This window comes from Astyanax mexicanus, chromosome 15 (genome assembly GCF_023375975.1).
Source record: "Astyanax mexicanus isolate ESR-SI-001 chromosome 15, AstMex3_surface, whole genome shotgun sequence".
Lineage (NCBI taxonomy): Eukaryota > Metazoa > Chordata > Actinopteri > Characiformes > Acestrorhamphidae > Astyanax > Astyanax mexicanus.
This window is the reverse complement of record NC_064422.1, coordinates 35,557,824-35,583,891: the sequence shown is the minus strand read 5'-3', so window position 1 is coordinate 35,583,891 and position 26,068 is coordinate 35,557,824. Positions and strand designations below refer to the sequence as shown.

Below are 26,068 nucleotides of genomic sequence, written 5' to 3'. Positions count from 1 at the left end.
TCCCGATCCCTTTTGTTCTTTGCAGCGTTCTCACCTATGGCTTAATCCAAGTGCATTCAGGGCTGGGCAGGAGAGTGGCAGGGTGGTGGCTGCTGGCCAAGCCTGCTAGCTGTGCAGCCAGAGATTGTGCAGGGCCTCCACTCAGGCAGACTGTGCCGAAATTAACAGTAATCAGAAACATTATGTTCTTGCAGGGAGCAAGCAGGAGATTGGCAGATGGCTAAGAGCATTAGTGAGATACCTGCCAAATGTGTGCTGGAGTGCTGCTCTTTGTGTAGAGGAGAGTGAGGTGCACTCCCTGTGTGTAGGTGACATATGGTAGAGTAAATATTGACATATTGACTGATACTCTTATGACTTCCAGCATAATCTAATAATTAATCGCAAACATACACATACCCCCAAAAGGATTGGATGGGAGTAGCATGGCTGAAAAGAAAGCTCCTGTGCTCTACTGTTCTAAATTAAATTCACATTCATCCACTCTGAAAAACCAAAGAAAATATCTGCATCTGACAAGGTCAGTGCAGAGTTTCTTAACACTTAAAGAACTTGGCAAAGAATGCCAAGACACAACATTGTTCCCTGTGCCATGTCATGTCAGTTGTATGTCAGTATATTTAGTACCTTTTTTCATAATGTCACAAAGCAATTTTCTAGGTCTAGGTCTAGGTCTGAGCTTCTTTTTAGCAAGCCAATGTCAACAGTGGCAAGAAAAAACTTCTGTGTAAGACACCTTAAGACAACAAAACAAGGTTTACTAGGACACACAATTAATTCACATAACAGGAGAGACTGGTCCAGAGCACAGGCAGGCAGCATCACCCACCCAACCAGAAATAAACTCACATCAGCGTTTTTAAGAACTGCACATGAGGTGCTAGAATTCTACAACAAACTCATACACCAACTCACTAACTAGATGGAATGCAATGAAAATAAATACACTTTTTTCAAAGGGGGTCCATATTAAACCATATCGTCACTGTCCAATGAAAAATCCCCAAAACAGCAACTTTGAAGGAAAGAGATAAAACCATGTTAACTTACAATGAAAGTCAAAAAGTAAATGTAAAAAGAATTTATTTCAGGTCATTATGGAGCTTTTTTATTGGTCCATTCATCAAGACATTTTGACACAGTCTAAGAGACAGTTTGTCCCTTATTGAGTATCTCAATTGCGAAAAATGAGATACTCTCCATTTTTGTTGATTTTTAAGCTTACTACATTGTTTGAACACAAAAACCCTTCCATTTAGACTGTGCAAAAAAGGAAATGATGACATAAGTTAGCTAAAACATAATAAATTGCCTTTTTATCCTTAGAGAGCTTGATTTAGAAGAGTATTTAATGGTCTGCTTGTTTGGGAGCCTTTCATAGTCTTATAGACTCCTCTTAATAAAGCTCTCTAAGGATAAATAGGCAATTGTATGTTATAGCTAACTTATTTCAGAATTTCCTTTTTTGACACAGTCTAAAGGACAGTTTGTGTGTTCAAATAATGTATTAATCTAAAAATCAACAAAAATGGAGATACTTGTTTTTTATTGGACAGCGATGATGCAAAACTCTTGCCATGGTTGTGATTTACAGCTGCCATGACTGTGTGCCATTCTGTAAATTAATCTGTAGCCCAGTCAGAGAAATTAGAGGCTCTTTATTACTTCTGCTGCTACTGACAGGTACGTAAAAGGACTATTTTAAACATGCTGGTGGGCCACGAATAATATAACCTTAAAAGTGATGCAAAGGGCCAATTAATATCTGTCACCAGGCCGCATTTGGCCCCAGGGCCGGACTTTGGACACCCCTGCCTGACAGGATTGATGCTGTTATTAAAGCAAAGGGGGTGTAAATGAATTACTGTGCGTTCATCCTGTGAGCTGATAAATTAGTAGTAAATCATTTTTGCATGTTTGATTATCTCAGCCAGGAAAATTACCCTCTCTGAGGTGCAGCTGTGGCAGTGAGGGAAAAGACGCTTGGCTGCTCTCTTCCTGAGCTAGAGCGGGCAGGTAAAAAAAAAAAAAATCCAAGAGTGTGTTTTTACTTCTATACATCTATATTGTTTGATCCATGAGCCGTCCAGCAGTCCAGACCCCAACTGGGCTGCATGAAACCATACCTATCCATTCTTTTACTTATTCTCACACACACACACACACACACACACACACACACACACACACACACACACACACACACACACACACAAGAATGCCATGGTGAAAGGGGAGAGAATGTGGAGGTGAAGAGCTGTCATCATAAAGAGGGGCTACATACTCTTTCATTTAACATACTTCAGACATCACAAACCTGCTGCTTCTGACAGGCTGTGTGATGTGGGTGATGTGAAATTGTGAGACATGAACACACACACACACACACACACACACACACACACACACACACACACACACACACACACACACACACACACACACACACACACACACACACACACACACACACCCTGTGAAACATGAGAGGCACATGCACACACAATGATCTGATTCCACAGAAGGCCTGTGTATATTATTGTAGTCTGATTGCACAAAACCCCCATATAATGAGGCAGTTTCCTCCTGACAATGCAACAGAGTGCTACGTGAGTGTGATTGTGTATATGTGTGCTTACTGAGGAATATCCAGTTCTACCAGAAGACTCCAGAGGCAAGCGTACGAAAGAAGAACTTTTAATGCGGACAAAATCTATTATTTTACTATCTTTACTTTATTATTCTTTTTTTTTTTTTTTTTTTTTTTTTAGGGTTGTTTACTTTGTTTGTTAATAAGCTACACTGAATTTGGTTGTATCAGTTCCATTGGCTGGGCTTTTTCACCCTCTTGGTGTTGGGTTGGAAGTTGGATAAGGGTCTACTTGTTTGGCAGCCTTTCATAGTCTCATAGCCTCTGTTCTATATAAAGCTCTCCAAAGATATAGAAGTAATTAATTATGTGTTAGCGCTTACTTATTTCATAATTTCTTTTTTTTGCATGCAAAAGTGATGTTCTATCTGTGGAGTAAACATGTTTTAACACTGATGAGTGTTTTCTAGAGGTAATATCTGACTTCATATGCTTGTAAACTAACTCTAAAATGTTAACTCTTGTGGTAGAGCAATTGCAACACTGCAGTGAGTGGGATGATATGTTATCAGGCACAGTGTTAAATATAACTTAAAGGTTTTATTTAATTTAAATAAAATTTTACTGTGTGATGACTTGGGGACTTAAGTACAGAGTCTAATCTGTTAGCCAGTAAATTAATAAAATATGTTATATGCCAATGAAATCTTAGATATACAGATTTTAGTCCTCAATATGCAGCAAATCTTCTAAGGTCATCTCATACGAAACATCCCAAGTTTTTTTTTTTCATATCACCAGTAGTACATATAAAACCGCTGAGCACCACTGTCTCATCTCTGTTTATTTTATTGCTCACTATTATAGACTCGCGTCCAGTGGTGTCACATGATCCCAAAAGGATCTGATATGTGAGCTAATCTAACACCTTCTCACTTAGGCAGGGTTGTGTCATACAGCTGAGAGGTTTGGAGCACATTATGCTCCCACCTTCAGTCTCCAATAACGGATTCTGATTCTGAAATGGCACGAGGGATTTTCACGCTAGAAGGAGGTATAGAGGTGTTTTGGTGATGAAACAGTATAATAATATATGGGATGAGGTTTGTGTTGCTGCTCTCCAGTCAGAGTAGCATGATTTTAAATTTAAGCATTAACATTCATTCATTCATCCTTTTAGTGGAAATAAGCCAAAATCATTGGGAGGAACTGAGTAGAAATAGTATTGTATGGTACCAAAAACACATGGGGACCTATCTTACACTCTGCGCAAGGCGTGTCGTGATGCTCATTGCTACCTTACACCACACAAACAGTCCATTTTCACACCTTCCACCTGCATAATTAAAGAAGCTTCAGAGTTTAGGAATAAATCTACACTGATGGGTGTAGTGGTGGTCTAAAAAATGTCCGGCACATTGCTATCTTGATGCCAGAAAACACAGGTGCGCAACTGACTGATCAGAACCCTGACAACAGTCAGACATCCATACCAATTTTAGCTACACGTGTGCTACATGCTATCTCTAAAAAGGAAGGACAACTGGCACACTGATTGGTTTATTTCACTCTCATAACACATCCATGTTTAATGTAGAGAATTAGTACATGCCTTTTGTGCATTTCAAGCCACGCAAGGCATTGTTTTTGCATCTTTATGATACCAAAGATACACTGGCACGCCCTAAATCACATCAAATGGTAAGCCCAACTGGGAACTCATATGGATGCCCACTAGAGTCAGTGATGGGACCAGATGGGGTTAAACATGGGCTCTGTCTGGCTTGTACAAATCTATTCAGTCCATTTAGAACAGGGGTGTCCAAACTTTTTTTGTTGGGGGTCAGAAGGAGAAATATATTTGAAGTCACGGGCCACAGACTCTATAATAAAACAAATAATGAAATATACCACTTTAAATAATACATTTTCCTGATTACTTTCATTTACACATCATTTTACTTGACTTACTATCTTTATCTATCTTTGACAGTGTTGTGTAAACTAAGATTTTTCAAATTGATGTTTCATTTCATGATGTCTTTTAATATTAAACTCCTTAATTACGGCAACTTTTAGACCCTTTGGTCCATTTTTCTGCGCTACAACTGCACACCCTCTCCGCTTTTAGACTCTTTGGTCCGTTTTTCTGCACTACAACTGCGCACCCTCACCGCTTTTAGACCCTTTGGCCCATTTTTTCTGCGCTAGAACTGCACACCCTCTCCGCTTTTAGACTCTTTGTCCCGTTTTTTTCTGTGCTACAACTGAGCACCCTCTCCGCTTTTAGACTCTTTGTCCCGTTTTTTTCTGTGCTACAACTGAGCACCCTCTCCGCTTTTAGACTCTTTGGCCCGTTTTTTCTGCGCTACAACTGCGCAATCTCTCCGCTTTTAGAGTCTTTGTCCCTTTTTTTTCTGCACTACAACTGAGCACCCTCTCTGCTTTTAGACTCTTTGGCCCGTTTTTTCTGCGCTAAAACTGCGTACCCTCTCCGCTTTAAGACTCTTTGGCACGTTTTTCTGCGCTTCAACTTCACTCTCGCCTCTTTTAGACTCTTTGGCCCGTTTCTGACACCTAGTGCTCGAACTTTAAATCTCACATTATAAAAACCTGCTTAACAGCGGCCCAACTTTCATTCTATTTCTAAAATACCTCGCGGGCCGCTCCAAAAAAGGAAACGGGCCGCAAATGGCCCGTGGGTCGTAGTTTGGACACCCCTGATTTAGAACCTACCTAGAACAAAGCTAGCCAGTTCAACAATGTTCTAGGCAAGTGCTACATCATCATGAACCCAAAAACCTCAGGATGCACACACTGCCTGCTGCAGCACCACCATTACACCCACTAAGCATTAACCTATTCACTCTTTTTCCAGCTCCTACATTACACAACCACTCTGTTTACATGCAGACCGTTCATATCTGTAGCAAGTCCTCTCAAGCACTGGTTTCAGTTTCAGGCAAAACAGCTGTCATTCACAGCCATTAAAATGTTTCCCATGCCAAAATCCCACCCACACAAACATCTGACCTTTACAAGGCTTCAACACCAGCACAGAAACCAAGATGACTGCTCTGCTGAATGGAGGACTGGCTGGTTCCTGGATAACAGCAATGGAATTCATATTAGCATTTATTTCTGATTAAGGCAGATTACACACAATATGCTTAGCTTTTGTACCTTGATGTATATTTACACCTTAATAAACATATATGTACAAGTAAAAAAATACATACTGCACACTAATACTACAAGGTATATACTCTTGGATAGAGCTTGGCTTAAATAGAGCTGCTCACCAATGGAAACCCCATGAAGTGTCCATGGAGCTCTCTATGCTCAACTGTTTTTTAGCTGATCTATTCTTAAGACTCTGCAGAAACTTGGTGACCTCAGTGCACTATGCTCCTCAGCATCCACTGACCCTATCTGTTATTTTACACTAAAAGAGCAAATTGCTGTCATTCCCAGAAGCTTCCACTGTGTTATAATATCACTGATAGCTGACTGTGAAATATTTAGTAGTGAGGAAATTTCATGACTAGACTTCACTGAGCTCCTGAGAGTGACCCATTCTTTCACACTTTTACCCTCGCTGCATAATCAAATACTAGTTAGTACTAATAATTGTTAGTCAAGTGGGACACAACCCTAGTCTTTTTGAACAAATTCAAACATGGATACATAAAGTGAAACCCTTAGACCATCCTTAAAGAGGATATTATCCTTAGAGAGGAGCTATATATAACAAATCACAAATTATTTTGGATTGATCTTGATTGTTGTGGTGTGAAGAAGGTTGTCTGGGATGGAAAAATCTCTGATCAAGCTGAAATCAGCCATTACACTGACAGCTAATTTGCCATTAACAAGTAGAGAACTATTAAAACAACGACAAAAATGTCAAGATTAGTTTATTGCAGCAAATCCAGCCAAATAACTTACCTTGAGATCTGTAAAGAAGTGTCACAATTCCAGAATGCCATCACTAGACCTACAGGTAGATCTTAAAGCATCTGATGTTAAAGTACAGCATCTTCCACCAGAAAAAGACCAAATAAATATGGAAAAAAACAACATAAGAGCAAGATTAAAGTTTGCCAGAGAACACTTATACAAAATCCAATATACAAATTCTCGTGTACTGTTTTTCTCACAAAGAGGGAATTGTTTAGTGTGATTTTTGTATTTCAACAAAACTACTGGACAAATGTTTTACCACTCTCTGGTTAAGAAAAGAAGGTATATTTAAAAAAAATTCTCAAAAAGGCAAAAGAAAGGAAAAGAGAAAAGAAAAAAACAAAAACAAACTGAAAACACCATAGACATTATAAGGAAAGAGAACCGGAAGATATATTGCTTGTAGTACATCTCCCCCTGCTGGCCATGAGATAGAAGTACATATAATAAACATCTCTGTACATGATGGACTGAAGAGGTTGTTAAGTTAAGTTGGACTATTGTATTTATGACTAGAATAACTCAATAATTCTTGAATTTCAGTTGCTGGAAACAATGCCAACATTCTTATTTGTAGCAGAGATTTGTAAGTTACTAATGTACAGAATACACTAACGTGTGGTGTTACCTTGTGAGTGAAGCTGCATGGTATTTTTGTCCTTTAAAAAGTCACTGGTAGTCATTTCTAATAATTAAATCAGTCTTTATTTGAAATTGCTGATCACAGGCTAGCTCAACTATTACTGTTTGAGACAAATAACTTTATAAAAGCATGGACAGGGACTCAGGGATATGTTTTATTGACAAAACAGCCCATTTTCCTTCTTATTTTCTCCAGTTGACATTTCCTCTTAGAAATCAATTTTAAAACCTTATTCTGTTATTAAATAAGAAGTCAGGGGTACACACAGAAATGAGGTATTTTAAATAAAGTAAGTCGAGCCATCAGGCAGCTAGCTAGTTATTCATACTATTATCGATCATGTGGTGTTATAATTCTATTTCTCACATAAATAGATACTCGTTTGTTTTTTGTCATGTTTGTGTACAAAGATTATTCTTTTTTAAACTTTTTACTAATGTCTAATGTTAGTGTGCTGGACTTGGCAGTATTTGTACTTAAAGCTAGCATCCAGTCCAAGTACCATTCAAACCATCATTTTTCTATTATTTATCACAATAACTGGTGCCTGCCGACTCTCTCACAGCAGATCTATAGTTAAACTGGATCATAATAGTTTTGGTTCATCTCAGCAGAGTAAACCGAGTAAACAAAGCTGAGCTCTGGTACTGTAATTTGATGGAAATGTACAGTAAATGGTTTAGTCATTAAATCCTTATCCTCACTTTTACTGTTGAAACATTACACATACCTGCCTAACCGGAATCTAGTTGAAAAATCTGCTTTGCTTTAGGTCCTTTAGACTGTGCAGTAAACTCAATGAAGGCAGGCTGAGATGTTTGAAATGGGGGAAGGGAGAGGGTCCATCGAACGAGTCAGTAACTCTAGTTCCTCCTCTGGTCTCTACTGCACAGACTCTAGTTACAAATTTAACAACATGGCTGCACATTATTACAGAATGGATAGTAATGAAACCATGTCATCTATGTTATTTACATACAGTTAGGCCCATACATATATGGACAGGAACACAATCTTCATAATTGGAGCTCTGTATTCAATCACAATGGATTTTAAAAAATGAAAAATTAGATGCAATTAGTGCTGACATTCAGATTAAAAAATATTTTTTGTTTAGGCACTACAACCATTTTTCTATGAAGTATCCTCATTTCAGATGCTGAAAAGTAATTGGACAAATCATCTTCAAAGCTATTTTATGGGCTGCATTTGATATTCTCTCTAATTAATCATTAATTAGGCAGGTAAAAGGTCTGATGTTGATTTGAGGTGTGGAATTTGCAAGCTATTGCTGTGAACCCACAACATGCTGTCAAAGGAGTTTTTAATGGAAGTGAAAAAGGCCATGATTAAGCTGAGAAAAAAAAGAAATCCTTCAGAGAGATTTTGTTTGGTACATTCTGGAGAAAAAAAGAGCACAGTGGTGGCGAGCTTGAAAAACTATAAGCTTTAGCACTAGTTCTAGCAGGAAACTCATGTGCTCCTCACTCGTATCTTAACCAATCAACAGGCTCCACCTGTGTCTATAAGACCTCCCCTTACACGCCCTTCTCTGCTTGCAGGCGCTGTTTCGTTTCTCCTCCATCCTCCCCACTGCTCATATATTAACTGTGTAGTCATTGTTTTAGACAAGAAAGAAAAAATGCTCAACATCACAGATTTATATATTTTATTTTCATCATATTTATATATTCACAAAATTCATAAAATTGCATACTATAGTTCTTTATATAAACTGTACATGAAAGCGAAGGCACTATACACTGTAGTAGTAAGGGGAGTTGATTCACCTTCTTCTTTCTATTATATTAAATGAAATGAGGCTGACGCAATACAACCACACTGCCCCATACACACACACACACACATACATACACACTCATGAATACAACACACACACACAGACACACAACTTCTGTACCCCTGTGGTACCAGAGGAATTAGTGATGGCATGTGGGTCAGTCTGTGAGTGGCATTAGACTGGATCATTACATTATTACTCCTGACAGTAACAGTGTTACAATCCAGACGTCTTACTGTACACGTATTCCCACAGCTTTTATAATAGAATTATAAATTATAACAAACACATCAAAACTAAATACAGACTGGTGGTGAACGCTGGACACTGCCTGCACTGTTTCAGACTCTGTGCTCAGAGGTAACAGTATGGCAGCTCCTACTACAAGGATATGTATTGGAATGAATGCACAAAAAGAAAACATTCAACACAAAAAAATGAAAGAAAAAAAAGCATCACAATTTCCACTATTCATTTACACTTCTTTACATTTTCCAAAAGTGAACAAAACAAAACAAATGGAATCAAACAAAGAGAGAGAAGGAAAGAGATATGCTACACGAGGCTGGTTAACCTCTGCTGACCTCCGTCCACATCCACCACTCCCACCTTCCTCCTCATACTGCCCTTTCCATTGGACCAACACCTGTGGATCCGCACCCGTGTGTCTGCAGTCCAGTCGGAAAGGGAGCATGACGTTTCCCCACATGCTCGTTCCATCTCATGCACTCAGTCTCAGTCCACAGCGATTATCGCCCCATCTGAAACACACACAGACTCCCCAAACCCAGCTAAAACAATCCTTTAGCCTTCTTCACGTTCACCTGCTTCCATCCCGGCAGCGTCTCGTAATCACTCCTCGTCATCTCCAGTGCTTTCTACAGAAATGAAAAAAAAAACACACACACAGATCAAACAAAACAAATAAATTAACATTAAATGATGATCAAAAACACAAGTAAAGTCTTAATGCAGAAATAAGTAACTCAGGGCTCCAAAATGCTGTTGGTCTAAAACACAAACCCTGTTTCACACACAAAAACACTGGTTCACACTCATTCACATCCACACACAACAGAGTGTTATTAATGTTACGTTCAACTACATGACTTTCAACACAGTCTGAAGTCATCAGATCATTCTATTATTTACATTTAAACTTACACAACTTGGATATTGTCTTGTAACCTGGAATGTTTTAGCGGTTTTGGTGTTAAATTTAAATTTGAGTAATTTTAGGTCAATTAATTTTATTTCGTAAGAAAAAAAAACATTTTTCTGAGGGTTCTACAAAACAGATTTAGAGTATTTCTGCCATGTAATAACTGCTGTACATGTGAGGTACACACATAAAGGCCTATCAATGTCCTGTGGCACATGATTTGGGGCATTTTTGCCTTAAATCGGACAATGCAGCTGGCTATGTGGAGCGGGAATCCCTCATCTGTGCGATAAATACTGAAAAAAATTTCAACAGGACAATATGCTCGTCTGACAAAGGACTTCTTCCTGGAGAATAATGTCACTCTTTTTGACCAACCTGTGTGTTCCCCTGATCTAAATCCATTTGAGAATATTTTATATATATATATATATATATATATATATATATATATATATATATATATATATATATATATATATATATATATATATATATATATATATATATATATATATTCCCTATTAGTCCAAATCTTTAATTGTGTATTTCTCAATGGTAACCTTTTATGCATTCTAAATAGTATTGCAATGGCACACTTCTTTTTGGGTGCAACTTTTTTTAAGATGAATATATACTGCTATTTGAGTCTGGTGCTAAGTGAGTTAGTAGTCACCCAAATGCAGATTTTAGTCATGACAGTTTTTTTCTAAATCCATGGCTTTTCCACTTTTCAGTGACAAAATTAAGGATTAGAACTAGTGTTATAAACAAACCAGAAAAATGAGTATTAATTATATACACAAACCAATGCCTCAAGATACAAATTCACCCTTGATAAGAAATTAATAAAGTGTGAGAAACACATGCATGAAAGCAATAAAATGTGAGTTTTTCATTTGTGCCAAGTGACAACCACACGCACACACCTAGGTAACACAGCGACGTGACACAAGCAAATGGTAAACTGGGTGATTTAATCCAAACTTAGGGATTCTGTGGAAGTGGGGGGAGGGTCACATCAGGGTTCTGTAAAACTCACCTTACCATAGGCCCCTACACCCTGAAGGTGAAAGGAAAATTTAACCTCTGTCAGATGCAAGACTATGCCACCAGAGGAGAAAGAAGACAGAGAAAGAACGAGAGCAAAAGAAAAGATGTTACAGAAACGTCACAGGAAAAGTGAGAGAGGGGATAGAAGTCATGAAAGCAGGAAGAGAACAGACAGACAGACAGACAAAGAAAGGTAAAAGCACACTGACTCTTCAAAATAAAGAAAGAGACAACACATCAGACACGCTTTCATCTTCATTGATGCAGTAAGATCAAAAACTTAAACCCTAAAGGTAAGTGAGATAAATTTACTAAAATGAGACATCTTCTTTAACTACTCTAGCAGGCTCTAGTAACATTAAGTGAGATAAAAAATAAAAATCTCTAGCTTCTCTTCAACTATGGATTTTTTTAAACTGGAAAAGGGAAACTCTGGAAAATGCAAACTTGTTTGTTAAACGTGAGTGGAATGTCACAAATTTACTGAAACATCTTGTTTTACAACTTTGGTAGGCTTTCTCACTCAGGCTTTAGTGAAAAAGTAATTCACGGTAACTTAAGCTTCTCCAAAACTAGGGCATGTCATGGAACTGCTGGTCTGAAACTGCTGGCCTATAGCTCGACTTTGCTGTCCAGCTCTGCTTATTATACTTTATTTCCTGATGAATCGATATCAGATTATTTAAACGAAGATCAGTTTGATCGACTTTTTGAATGATTTGATTTCATTGTTCAACTCAAGATCCAGAAGCTGCGACCTCACCTCAAAGTCTTCATCTGATAAGTAGATTTCCAGCCGCAGAGGGTCAACACCTTCTGGAAGCGGCCGGGCCTGCAGGTCCGCCAGTGGATAGGTGGCCTTACACAGTCTGGCCAACACATCTTCCACCAGAATGATCTGATTACACACTTCTGCTTCCTACAACAGGGTAGAAACCAAAAATATAACAGCAGGTGTATTATTATTATTCAATCTAAAAACATTTAAAATAAAGACAGTATCTAAATGCAAAAAAAAAAGGCAACAAGAATAATGTGCAAGAATGTCAGTTGACCTTTATTTAAGTTGGCTTTAAGGCTGGTTAATACCTACTTGTGGACACGCCATAATATGTATGGACAAAGATACGTAATTGTGAACAAAGGATCTGAATACAGAGAGTGTACCATTTGTAAACTAAACAAATGATGGCAGTGTGAGTGGTGACTACATCTGGCCTATACATTGTAAATATTCTCATATTTAAAACTGCCTTAGGTATAGAACATTATATTGTAATATTACACCTGCTACAAAGGTTAACATCCATTTGGTTTAAGTTCCTAAAAAGAATGTGAATGTTATTTTTTGGAGGAAATGGTTTCTGCAGGGATGATGCTGATCAGAGCACAGTCTTGTGCAAAATAATGCCGTAGTAACATCAAAATTATTGAGAAGCATGACTACATTATTTTGTCATATCAAACAACATAATCCTACAGTTTGCTTACTCACTGAGAAATACCACAATGAGTTGTCATACAGACACAGATTGATGCGTACTATTTAACTAGACAGCACATTGTGTTTTTTTTTCATCCACAACAGGCTAGAACCAGCCTTTATCCAGTAAAGTTTGAACAATTTCCTGCTCAAAGACACATAAATGAACTCCATTCAAGAGCTTATCAGATTAAATAGGTGTGTCCGAGGAAAAATACCACCAAAACCTGCTGGTCTAAAGCCGTCCAGGACTGGAACTGGACGATAACTGGACGAAAGCACAGATAAAATGTTTTGAAGCTCATACGACTTCTAAAGCCTTCATTAACTGGCAGGGTTGTCTTATTTATTATTACTTTAATTAATTTATTATTAATTAGAAGATTCTAAAAAATGTTTTGTAAGTAATTTAAGTACAAATAGATCATTCATCTATCCACACTTTATTCAGTTTGCCTTTATGAGATTTTTCAGATGCACCTTCAAGATTGGGGAAAAGAAATATATAAGCTGAATGATCATATCCGACAGTTTTTGGGCTGTATGTGTGCGTGCGTGTGTGTGCACACGTGTGTATGAAACCTTTTCTGTGATCTCTGCGATGTCCTCTCTGTGCTCCCAGCAGGGGAACATGTTGGTGAAGGTAAGAGGCTCCAGACCAGCATGGATCAAGTAGGCTTTTGGAGGCTTCTTCTCATTCTTTTCTGTGTAACAAACACATAAAAGTCCTTAAAGCTTATTTGAGAAATTTAATGGGGGAATTTCTTTAAGCCTACTAATTCTTATGTGCTCAAGACTCCAAATTGTACAGATTTAAAAACTGAACAGCATTGGTGGTAAAACATGTGGAATTATATAGTAAACAGTAAGAAATTTGTTAAACCTAAACCTGATCAACTGACATGGTGATTTGAGGTGATTTGGGATGAACTGAAACTTCACAGCGTGAAAACTAGTCCAAGTGACTCTCCCTCATGAGGACACTGAGATTAAAATACTGCAGATCTGTGCAGATCTGTCCTCAAATATAATTGCATGTGTTTCTGTATAGCTTTAATGTCTTAAATATTAAATTTACAACGCAAAAAAAAAATCATAAAAAAGAACACATTAAATGAGAAGAGGTGTATCCAAACTTTCGACTAGTTATGTACATTCTTCATAGTTACCAATTATATGATATCCAAATTAAGGTTGTATTTATTGACCCATCGTATTACTTGAATATAAGTGTTTCAGTGCTCTATAATAAAGCTCTCAGTTAGTGCTTACCTCTGCAGTAGTGCAGCACTGTTTCCATTGCACACTTCCTGTCTGAGTCCCAGCGGATACGGGCTGAGCCGGTGTTCTCACTGTCCTGAGGCCACCAGCCCTGCCACAGGTACACCTCATGATGATTATCCACCAAAAACAGAGCTAAAAAGAAAAACACAACAGAAATAACATCACTGTCTCACCACATGCACACATCAGCTGGAGACTAGCTTTCATCTTTGATGAAATGTACAATCAGTAAAGAATAAGAAAAGCTCATGTTGTGATCACTGAAAATGAATAAGTTAAGCATTTAAGCCACTACATATGTCCTGGTATTTTAGTTAATCCAAACTCCAAAATGAGATGTTTGATGTCACTACTCTGCAAAAAGAATATTAACAGTCTCTATGAATGAAAGCTTTGAAGAATATTCAAACTTAATCACTTATTATTTACTGGGAACACTGAGCTTGGCAGTGTTAGTTTACCTGGCTGAGCTGCAGTGTATAAATCCTCCTGATGGAAAGGCATGGAGTTGACCAGTTTGGGTTCTCTGAATGGACAGTTAAACTCCACAGCAGTGAACTCTCCTGAAGCACTGCTCAGCTGATTCAGTCGAGGTGTGAAGTTAAACTTGCCTAGATCTGGAACACAAAGTAACACACACATATTTACACACACACAGAGAGAGAGAGAGAGACAGACAGAAAGAAAGAAAGAAACAGAGAAAGACAGAGAAACAGAGAGACAGACAGAGAGGCAGAGGCACAGAGAGACAGAAACACACAGAGACAGACTCAGAGAAACAGAGATATAGAGAGACAGACAGAGAAACGGACAGAGACACACACGCGCACAGAGACACACGCGCTCGAACAGAGACACACACGCTCGCACAGAGACACACACGCTCGCACAGAGACACACACGCTCGCACAGAGACACACACGCTCGCACAGAGACACACACGCTCGCACAGAGACACACACGCTCGCACAGAGACACACACGCTCGCACAGAGACACTGTACTGACCATGGATCATGCAGTCATATGCCTTCCGGTCCCGCTTGCCCAGAGCTTCCCAGAAGCCAACTGGTTCTGTTCCTTCATCACACTCCTGAATGGTCACTTTACTGCTGTTGTGAAGCCCCGCCTCCAAAGGACACCTAAAATTACAAAATTACTATCATAAACAATAGTATGATTGTGCACAACTGTGTTTACAGTAAAAAAACAAAATAAGGACACAAATATTGGGACACCTGCTCATGTTTGTGAGTGTGTGACAGTCCCCACTAGTCTACTGTTTAGGGCACACTTTCTACATTTTAGAGCATTGCTGTAATGCTATGACTGCATCCTGCATCAAGAGCATTAGGTCAGGATGCTTAATGTCCACTATTTCCACATCTTTATCAGCTTTAGACAGCTAAATGCATTTATTAAAAGGGATGTGCACAAGCATTTGTGTGTGTGTGTGTGTGTGTGTGGTAGTCTTTAGTATAGTATAGTATTAGTTAAATGTGTTTACATACTGCTCTTTGATCTTGTTGGCAGCAGTGCGGCCCACATCGCGCGTGTGCATCTGGGCCTTGCAGCCGTGCCACAGGTACATGCTGGCTTTGGGGATATTCAGTAGAATCATGGAAGTCCGAGAGCGAAGGCTGCTGCAGTGACAGAGCACCTCCAGCAGGTGACCTTCAATCGGCTTCTCTCCTCGAACACAGTACAACCGCCAGTCGTCTACAGCACAGAGAAACAAACACTTCATCACTTAAATGCACAATAATTCTGTCTAAACAAAATCTTTCAAAATATGAATATTCACTTGTTTTAAAAGGCTAGCATCATGCACAAATCATACCATAATTAAGTATTTAATGGTATAAACTAGAATGATACTAATGATAAATAAACTAACAACTAGTCCTGTTCTGCAAAGTAAAATCCACAGTGTTAGAAACTCTGAGTTTTTTTTAACAACCCTCAGTGAAAAATTCAACTCTGTCTAGCACTCTTCTACTTCACTTTCAGCATGCTCTGCAAACACTATTATTCTTTTTTGGGGGGTATTATCTGTGTGTGTATGTATGTGTGTGTCTTATATGTGTTTGTAGGTAAATGGATGAAGCATTATTCACCATCTTGGTGTTGGGTTGGATGTTGTTGTTTTTTGGCATTTTTTGATGGTCTCATTTGTTCTAAATGAAGCTTAGATAAGATAAAAAACTGTGGTAAAGCACATATTTTATAATGTTTTACCAATACTCTGGAATGTAGTTAATTCTATATATATATAATTAACAATTGTGACTTGTTTTACCCTGTGTTAACAGTGATGAGAGTTACATAGTTATTATATCTGGTGTTTAATTACCTTTAAAATTGTTAGTTATTTTATTGTGAGTTATTTTAACACTATAGTGAGTGGGACCATATGTTATCTAGGACTTAATTCTTTAACTCTTAAATAGTTAAATTAACACTGTTAATTTTGCTGTGTGAATACCTAATGCTTATGGGACTGGAAGAAAAATGCTTCTATCTAAAGCCAGAAAAAGCACTTTTCCTTTCAGTGCGCTCTTTCAGAGGACTTGATCTGTATGTTTAAAATGAGAGGAATCACAAGAAACTTTGCTAAACCTTATAAAGGCTTATTGTCATAATCCAGGCTATCAATACGGGCAAATAAAAGTGTCAAAACATCCCAGCCCTACTTTAAACAACAGCATTCCAGTGCTGATCAGATGTGTGCTTGTATGGTGAAGCTAAACACGCACAGCATGAGCAGCACAGATTATTGTTTTCTTTTTGTACTGTGAAAGAACTCGGTGGAACATTGTGTGGTTGTTCACTGCTGTGTATGATCTGCTAAAAAAAGCACAACAGTAAAGCACAGTATCTGCATCAGCCAGAGCTTTCCTGTTTCCATATTTGATAAGCCTTAAATGACAGGTAGGAAACAGGAATTTGATGTGTTGAAGTCAAAACATGTTATTCAGATGCTTCAGCATCTCTGCTGTGAGTCACAATATACACAGCCAGTAACGTTAGGGAGAAATATGTTTTTTTTTTCATCTATAATTTGTTACCCAATATGTTATCTACAATGCATACAGTAGCAATGCTGGGGTCCTGACCATGCAAGAACAGAGTCAAAGGAGGATATTTAAAGCTGATGTCCGTAAGTTTTGTGATTTAGGGCCCTGGGTAATTGCACTGAGCATGCGGAAGAATCATTTTAAACTAGGCGGGTGTGATGCAGTCTCCTTTCAGAGTAGATAAATCTAATTCCAGGTTTTGTTCAGACAAGAATAGAGAGAGAGTGCTTAGTCAGAAACTACACTTCAAATACACACTTTGGTTTTACTATGAGTGAATGAGCTACTGAGCTCTGAGTCTCCCTTCTGAAGTCTCCATTGCTCCACCAGCCGCTCGCGTTCAGTAAAACTGAGCCGGATCCTCTTTTAGAGGCTGTACGTGTGACATAAGTACGTAAAGACGCGTGACGTGTTCAGAAGAACTCCCGTGAAAAGCGACCAGACACACCATTTTTTAGAATAAATGTATTAAGCTTAGCAGAGTTAGTCGTTTCAGCACACTGGTACCATTAAACACAATATTTAGTCACTTCCCCACTCAGAAATGCTTCTGCTTTCAGCTTAGAAACAAAATAATACAGACTGACACTTTAAGTATGCAAAGAAAGAGAAGGACCACAGATCAGTGGAGTGTAGGAACATCGAGTATTAGAACTTGACTGTTTATACTGATAATAATCCTGTTTTAAATCATTAAGCATGAGAGAGTGAAGAAGAGTGCAGCATACTCTGAGCGTTGTCCTCCTCCTCTTCCCTTTTTCCTGCATGAACAATCATCCCTCCATTAAAACACTGCAGGAAACAGGGGGGCTCCTTCCCTTGCAGCACCTGGACCTGAAAACACACAGATCTTGCATTAACATCTATTACAGGTTCATATCATGATACTCTGTATGGACAAATATATTGGGCCAGCTTCTGATTCATTGTTTCTTACAAAATCAAGGGTTTTAAAAAAAGGGTTTGTACTGATTTGTTTAAAGAACTGTCTACTGTACCTAGAAGGGTTTCACCTAGATTTTGGAACATTGCTATGAGGATTTAAGTGCACTCAGCAACAAGAGCATTGTAATGGAGCAACATCATTTCAGAGGACAAAGGTCCACTGCTCCCCAATGCTGGATGATTTAGACCACATTTATTACGCATACCTGGCATTAGACATTGTACTGCCAACAGGTTCATGTTTATCTGCTCTTTGCTCCATAGTCTTTTGGAAATACTTGTCTACAAGCATACTGACAAACTGTACTGACTAGCTCTGATAGAATCTTGCCTGATCTGATTATTGTAATCTTTAGAAAACCCATGGTAAAGAATGATGCAATTGGCTTAAGAGGTCTAAACCGCTGCCACTATGATCGGGAGATTGCAGGTTCGAATCCCGTTTATGCAGCTTGCCATCAGCTGCCAGAGCCCTGAGAGAGCACAACTGGCCTTGCTCTCTCTGGGTGGGTAGATGGCGCTCTTTCCCCACATCACTCCAAATGGTGATGTCGATCAGCACAAGGCCTCTGTGAGCTGATGTATCGAAACCGATTCGCTGTGTTTTCCTCCGAGAATGCTGGCAATGTTTGGAAAGAGGCACGTGTTAGTCTTCACCCTCCTTGTGTTGTGGCATCACCTTTGATGGGAGATATACAGCTGAGAAGCAGCTGAATGGGTGGGATAATTGGCCTAGCTAACTTGGGAGAAAATGGACATTCACACAATCAGGTCATTGCAGTGTTTATCATTCTAACATTCCATTTTAAAGGCATCCAGGGTGTTGCAGCTGTGGCCCACCTGGAACTTTGCAGGACCCATTTGTTTTAAGTTGCTATAAATACTAATAATAATCCCCACAACAAAGCAGTGTATATTACCTGTGCTCCTCTCTCCTCATCCAACTCCACAGTCATCAGAGCTGATGTTCCCTTCTCACTCACTGTGGAGTTACGGCCCTGCCAGAAGAAATACGAACACTTCTCCTTTCCTGGACCTACAACCCGCTCAGAATGAAACCTCTTCCCAACTGTGGAAAACAAAAGAGAGGAAGAGATTCATCTCTGCCACATATCATATAACAGATTTCATAACATCCTAATAGACCATCTTTAAGATGAACTGTTCTTGTCTGATATCATAAATATGAAAAAATATAAAACAAATGTGTGACATTATAAAGCCATTAGGACAAGCACAAACAATAAAAAGAAAAAGAAAAAGAAAAAAGGAAGAAAAGAGTGTGCTCACCTGCTGTGCTGACCATATACTTCCATTTAACCACATATGTATCTCCTTCATGGAACTGCCCAATGCTCTGCTTAGGAAGACGACTGCAGCAGAGAAAAAAAACACACAAAATCACACATTCAGTTGCATTATATACAGTCCCAGTCAAAACACCTTCTCATCCAAGGTTTTATTTTTTAAGTCATTTAGACTTTTGATACTCTGTTTGTGAGGCCGGTACTCTGATTGATTTATTCTGTGCAACAGAGGTAACTCTTGGTGGTCCTTTCCTGGTGCGGTCCTGATGAGAGCCAGTTTCTTCATAACATTTTTGATTTTGCGACTGCACTCATTCATTAAAATAAGTTTTAGTTTATACTTAGTTGAGTAGTTCTTGCCATAACAAGGCTATTCACTGTATACAAACTCTACCTCTTTAGAACACAACCAATGCTCCTAAACACATTAAGAGATAAGAAATTTAAGTAATTAACTCTTGGTAAGTTCACCACAGCTGTTAACTGAAAGCGTGAATTCCAAGTGACAATACTTCAAAGCTGACTTGGAAGCAAGAGGTGCCTTTTTTTTGAAGAATCTAAACTACTATGTATAACACTTTTTTTTGTTTACTAAGAATACATATATTTTTGTTCAGTTTGGATGATTTTACTATTGATCTACAATGCAGGACATTTTTAAATAACAGAAAACCAACAAAATGAAAGGTGTGTCCAAACATTTGACTGGTATTGTATGTATCTCACATGTGTCAAACACAAGGCCCGCGGGCCAAATGTGGCCCGCCACGTCTTTTTATGTGGCCCGCGAGAGCTTGTAAAATCTTAGTGTCTATAATAAATAAGTCAGAAGCGTTCTTTGACCAAAAAATACATTTCCCACAATGCTTGTCGATTGTATTACCCGCAAAGTTACGGCTTACTGCCACTACACGGCAGTGTAGTCATTGATGTGGAAACCCTGCCGGAGGGAAGGTGTAACTTCGCGGGTGGAATTGAGACATATAAATGTTTATCCCATAATGTCCAGAAAAAGAGAAGTTGATGCAGACGGACGGCTGTGCTTCAAGGCGAAAGACCGGTATGCCTTTTGTGTTACGAAGAGTGTTACTGACCAAAATAAACGCTTTTTAGGAGAGATATAAGTTCTGTGTAAATATTTATAAGACAATAGCTGACAAAATCTGTTTTAATGACGTTAATAAACATCACTGTGACAGCGCTAGTCGCAGTTTCACCGCAGCAAAGTACGAGGACGTGAATCACTTATCTAACCAGCCTTTACTGATTTCTGCCCTCAATAACCCTTTCAATAACCTCCAATAGCCTTTAATAGTCTTCAGTAGCCTTCAACAGTCTAACCTTGCAGCCGTGGTGTGTCCACTAAACTCCTGAGGTTAGCAGCGCGATAACTGACCTGTTTTTAATGTAATCCCAGCAGTGACTCATGCTCTAAACGGCTGCTGTTAGCTGATTGGGCTGAAAGATGAACTGTAGAGAGCTGTATTATTCGGTTACAAAAATCTTTATTTCATACACAGAAGAACTTAAAAATTTTAAAAACGCTCCAGACTGGCTGAGCTGAGCCCTGTAGCCCGTGGCTGGGCTGTAGCTCTGACTCAGTAAAGACTGCGGACTTGTGGTGCTGCTGCTGCTGCTGCAGCTCCTACTAGTGGTTGGATGAGGAACTGCTAAATCTGAGGAAATGCTATGTTCTTAACAGCTCACAATTTGATTTTATATTTATTAAGCCTTAATTCAGTTAATAATTTCAAAGTTAATATAACTTGATGTCATTTCTATTCACTTGAATAGTTTGGTTCTTGATTGATGGAGTTTTTGGATTTCATGACATGACAAATTAAAAGGATTTATGTTAATAGAGCAACAAGCAAACATTTTTTCCATGCAACTGTAATATTTGATTGAATAAATAATATATTGAGAGTTATTTAACATTAAGGAGTAATTACATTCATTTACATATATTACATTTGGTTACATTTTATTACATTTATAAGTTACATCTGGCCCTCGGAGGACAGCCAATATGCCAATGTGGCCCTCGGCCAAAATGAGTTTGACACCCCTGATGTATCTGATTCAGGCATGTTTAAAACAAGAATGTATCAAAACACATTTTTTAATTAATTACTTAAACGTTTTATATGTTGCTAGTTAGATATGCAATCAAAATTAGCTTTTTTGCAAAAATTTTGCAACAAGCCAAATAAAACAAAAACGGTTGAATCTAAATAGCTCAACAAAATAATTTAACAAGAGGTTTCTCTAAATTCAACACAACTTTTACCTTAGTTTTAGAGTATTTTACACCATTTATATCAAGTCTAACAAGCAAAAAACACTACGCATAGCCAAAAATCAGCCATTTCAGAACCTTTGAGAACTTCTTCTGAAGCTACTAACCATTGGTGGACTTGGGATAAGGCCCAACGATGCCCAAGCTTAAGGTTCCTTTCAGAATGCATAATATTTTTCTCCTAGGATTTTCTGATATTAGATCCATCCATAAACACAATTGCAGGTTTTTAGTGCCGAAGGTAGCAAGCAGCACCAGAGCATCACCAATCCACAAAATCACCAATGTCGAGTGGCTTTTTGTGCTACATATGGAGAAACAACTTGTTATATTGATTGTGTTAATGTGTTTGACTGGTTTATTGCAAACTGCTTAAAGTTTGTCCTTTTTGCTGACAGTTCCAATTTGCAATTGAGGCTGAATAATTTGTAATGGAACAAACAGAGGGGTGCATAGATACAGAAACAGTCAGACAAACAGAAAAAAGTGAGAGACAGAGGTCAAATGAAGCACTTCAGAGATCAGTTCTGTACCTGTAGTCAAACTCCAGAATGTGCCAAACATCTACAGACAGGGTGCTGATCTCAAAGCCCCGCCCATCCTCTCCGTCCACCATTCCATAACCACGACCCACATCCACTCCGTCTAGAATGGTCCGTACAGGGGCTTGCGACAACGGCAACATCAGAGAGGCATCATACGGTCGGCATTCACCACTCTGCCCATCCTACAAGAGAAAAAGGCCATAAATAAGAAACAAATAAACACCTTTTATTTCAAAACATAAGATTCAATTATTAGTATGTTTTTTGCACTAATATCACTGCGACAAAAGTGATTCAGATGATAATTAAGAACCAAAGAATTCCACTATCCAATTCTATTGTGTAATTAATATACAACAGTCACACTCCATTTACACTGCCACTCTGTCACGTACACACACACAGAAATGTATCCCATTCATTTTTTAATAAGAAGTGCCAGCTTGGTCAGATGCAGACGCGTGGTGCATCACGGGTTTGGCTTGTCGAGTCAGGGGGGTGGGATGCGATAAAATATTGAGCCGAGGTGAACTTGCAAATATATCTGTCCTCAGGATATGTCTATCCAATCAGAAAGCAGGTGTTTGAAAGCATGGGTCTTGCTGATTTAATATACATATAGAGAATATATAATTTAATTAGAAAAGTTTGCGTTTGCCAACATGCTGCTCACTAGACAGTGTCATAAAGCTCAATTGAACATTTATATTTATTCGTTTATTGGAAATAAAGCTTGTATAAAATGGAAAGCCTTTGTAATGCCCATACATGGAGGGCAGTGTGTTCCTGTGCAATGATGCAACGGAGCAGTGTCAATGCAGCATCAGGCACATTCATTCTTATTAATAACTCACAATACAGTCAGTCAGTCAGCTAAGCAATAATTCACAAACATGGGACAAAGCAAAAGGGCAGGCTGGTCATTTATCAGTATAAATGTAATCAGTTTTTGCACACTACCTTCTCTTCAACCTCTTGTGTGTTGCCATTCTTCTTCGCAGCTTTCTTGGAGTCAGTCCAGTCTAGAAACTTCTCCTTAAACAGCGTGGTCTCGTTGTGCTGGGTCAGCCTACCAAACACGGCCCAGTCCGGCCGGCCCTGTCCTTTCCTAAAACATGAACACAAGGCATAAACACTGTGACGGGTGAAATACATGTGGACAGGTATACAATTACAGACACTGGCAAATAAGAGGGTGAGACAGCGAGAGAGCGAGAGAGCTAGAGCTAGAGCTAGAGAGAGAGAGAGAGAATGTTTTGAATGTACATGGCCTTGTGTTTCAAACCCTGGCACGGCTACCTAAGCCTTTGTTTATGAACAGTGAGATTCCTGGCAGCAATCCTGACAGGAGCAATGAGTTTATCATAGAGTACATTGTCTCATGACATAAGCAAAGCACATTTATAACAGCAGAATAAATCACCAAGCTTCTCTTATACTAAATATCAGTATTCAGAGACCATGCATCAAATTATGCATAACCATCTCCTTGTTTCTACACCTATTATCCAATTTCTTCCCCCATTATCATCTCCAGCAGCACAAAAAACACAAAATCAAACTCCCACATCTCAGTGTCACTGCAGTGCTGAGTGTATTGACCCACCACCCATATAATAATAGCTGCTCTGTGGTGGTCCTGTTCATTTAAGAACAGGATAAAAGGAGTAGAAGAAAGGAAAATGCAAAAACAAGGAGGTGGTCATAATGTTATTTGGTTATTTGGTGTATAAAAGGAACATTAGCCACAGTAATTCACACTTCATGCTCAGGTTAAAAGCAGTGCTAATATGTGTCTGCATACCTGGGTATAAGTGAGTTACACTCTCCTGGGTCGAGAGGGTTGATATCACAGGTTGTGTAATCGAAGGTGCCATTCCACAGGTGCTTGGCCAGCTGAAATGCCACTTTCCTTTGGGCTAATGTCACCTCTTTACCGTGCCACACATACACCTCGCTGCCAAAATCCAGCACCAGCACCTGTAGACACACACACACACACACAGACACACACACACACAGAGATGCATACACACAAACGTCAAACAAATATTACATCTCTATGACAGTCACAATGTTTAACCCTCTTAAGACCTGGCGTCCACATGTGTGGACATAGGAGCCATATTGCTCAAAAGGGGCAAAATTGTATCTACTTTTGTTTTGCACCTAGAATTTCCCCTCGGGGATCAATAAAGTGTCTGTCTGTCTGTCTGTCTGTCTACTCAGTTAAAAAACATGCTGCTGTTTTCAGGCACAAAATAAATGCTTTGCACATCATTACTAATTGGGAATTGCGGACATGTGGACATTTTTCTCAGAAACTACATCATGTAAAAAGATAATTCTTTTAGAGGTCAATGATGTTAAATTAACATTACAAAATCTGTACTGTCCAATGTCCAATAATATAAAACCTGAATTGTGTGGATCTGATATTTCAAATCTTGTGTAACTTTGACATAATGAGTCGTATATTATAGACCTATAAAAACAAACAAATTAAAAACCCTAAACAACATTTTTTGTCCCATTTCCCCCCCAATTTGAAAATTCAACCACCTAACACACTCTTCAGAACACCCCTTATCACCAGTAATGCCACCAACAGAAGAAGGGTGAAGACTAGCACATGCCTCCTCTGATACATATCAAGTCAGACTCAGCCTCTTTTCCAACTGCCGATGATGTAGCATTACTGAGTAGCCAGTGCACTCGGAGGAAAGCACCATATCCCCAGTCCTAATACATCAGCTAACAGTCACTTGATGTGGGGAGAAAGAGAGTGTCATCTACCCACCCAGAGAGAGCAAGACTAACTCTGCTCTCTCGGACTCTGGCTGCTGATGGCAAGCAGCATGATCCGAGATTCTAGATGGCGATCCTCTAATGGATAATATTGTATTGCACATTTTTTTTATTTAATATTTAACACAAGTAAAGAAGTATAACCATCGTGTTCTGACCTCAGTGGGGTTGAGCATGGAGCAGCGGGGCACTCTGCCCCAGTAATCATCATCAGGCACCAGTTTATCTTCCTGCAGTCTGTAGACACAGTTCGTCTCCACTATGGCCGTCTCATAGAACTCATCCTCCTCTGGAGTTCCTGCAGCTGGAATATAAAGAGAAACCTCATCATTTCACAAATATTTTCTTTCAGATCAGTATTTACCAAACAAGTCCTGACAAAACATGTTGCAGAGTAAAAGCAGCTCTCTATAAGACTTTTGAGGATCAGCTACTTAATCTTAAGTTCCATTTTTTAATGGGATCCATTATCCATTATCCATACTTTTGTCCAAAACCAATTTAACATAATGAAACATCTGACTAAATTTTTTTTGTCCATTTTTATTAATTTCTTGCATTAAAAAAAAAAGCAAGTACAAAACAACTGTTATATTTTTTTGAACAATGGACATTAACATCACAGCAGATTTCTACTACATTCTGTATAATATGCAGTGGTTTTGTCAGTTCTGACCAAACTAGTATTCAATATAACCTGCTTATTTATGACTTAAATATTAATTTTATTTTTGATAAATTTAAAATTGTTCTAAACTTCAAATAATTATTTTATCTCCGATTTCCTTTTGCGGTTCTACTGTAGAATTGTTGATAGTTTTGCACCAGTGCTGTAAGTAAAATGATTTAATGAATTAATGTGATTTACAACAAGAAGGTATCATCTGATTGGCTGAGAATGATTGAGAATGACTGACCGGTACACAAACAATAAAGCCACTGTTTGAGTTTAGTCTTTACACAAACTCAAACAGTGGATATAGGGAGACAGTCTCATTTAAATTTTTAGCTAAATCTGATATTTTATTGGCTACATTTTGTTACTCTGAATCCAGTAAAGTGATGCCACTGCTAAAATGATGATGAATTGTATTAATTATTGTCTTTCC

The 26,068-nt window shown here is 38.6% G+C and overlaps 1 protein-coding gene and 1 long non-coding RNA gene across 13 annotated transcripts in view; one reads left to right on the top strand and one right to left on the bottom strand.

The window, feature by feature from the left end:
• LOC125781294 (uncharacterized) overlaps positions 1-26,068 on the top strand; it is a 488,206-nt gene that overhangs the window by 314,364 nt on the left and 147,774 nt on the right. The gene's annotated exons all lie outside the window — the stretch shown is intronic.
• Positions 8,852-26,068, bottom strand: part of svila (supervillin a) — an 89,899-nt gene continuing 72,682 nt past the window's right edge. For 6 of the 8 annotated variants that reach the window (XM_049464951.1, XM_022670370.2, XM_007259655.3 and 3 more), the window contains 15 exons: positions 25,118-25,263; positions 23,956-24,131; positions 23,112-23,259; positions 22,140-22,333; positions 19,291-19,373; positions 18,921-19,069; positions 17,784-17,889; positions 15,490-15,697; positions 14,987-15,120; positions 14,441-14,596; positions 13,968-14,111; positions 13,278-13,399; positions 11,976-12,131; positions 11,202-11,222; positions 8,852-9,875 (listed from right to left, as the gene is read on the bottom strand). In XM_049464951.1, the coding sequence (XP_049320908.1) occupies positions 9,789-9,875; positions 11,202-11,222; positions 11,976-12,131; positions 13,278-13,399; positions 13,968-14,111; positions 14,441-14,596; positions 14,987-15,120; positions 15,490-15,697; positions 17,784-17,889; positions 18,921-19,069; positions 19,291-19,373; positions 22,140-22,333; positions 23,112-23,259; positions 23,956-24,131; positions 25,118-25,263 (2,030 nt within the window). In that variant the 3' untranslated portion in view covers positions 8,852-9,788. The remainder of the gene's footprint in view (positions 9,876-11,201; positions 11,223-11,975; positions 12,132-13,277; positions 13,400-13,967; positions 14,112-14,440; positions 14,597-14,986; positions 15,121-15,489; positions 15,698-17,783; positions 17,890-18,920; positions 19,070-19,290; positions 19,374-22,139; positions 22,334-23,111; positions 23,260-23,955; positions 24,132-25,117; positions 25,264-26,068) is intronic. The other 2 variants (XM_022670371.2, XM_007259659.3) reach the window with 1 other exon arrangement.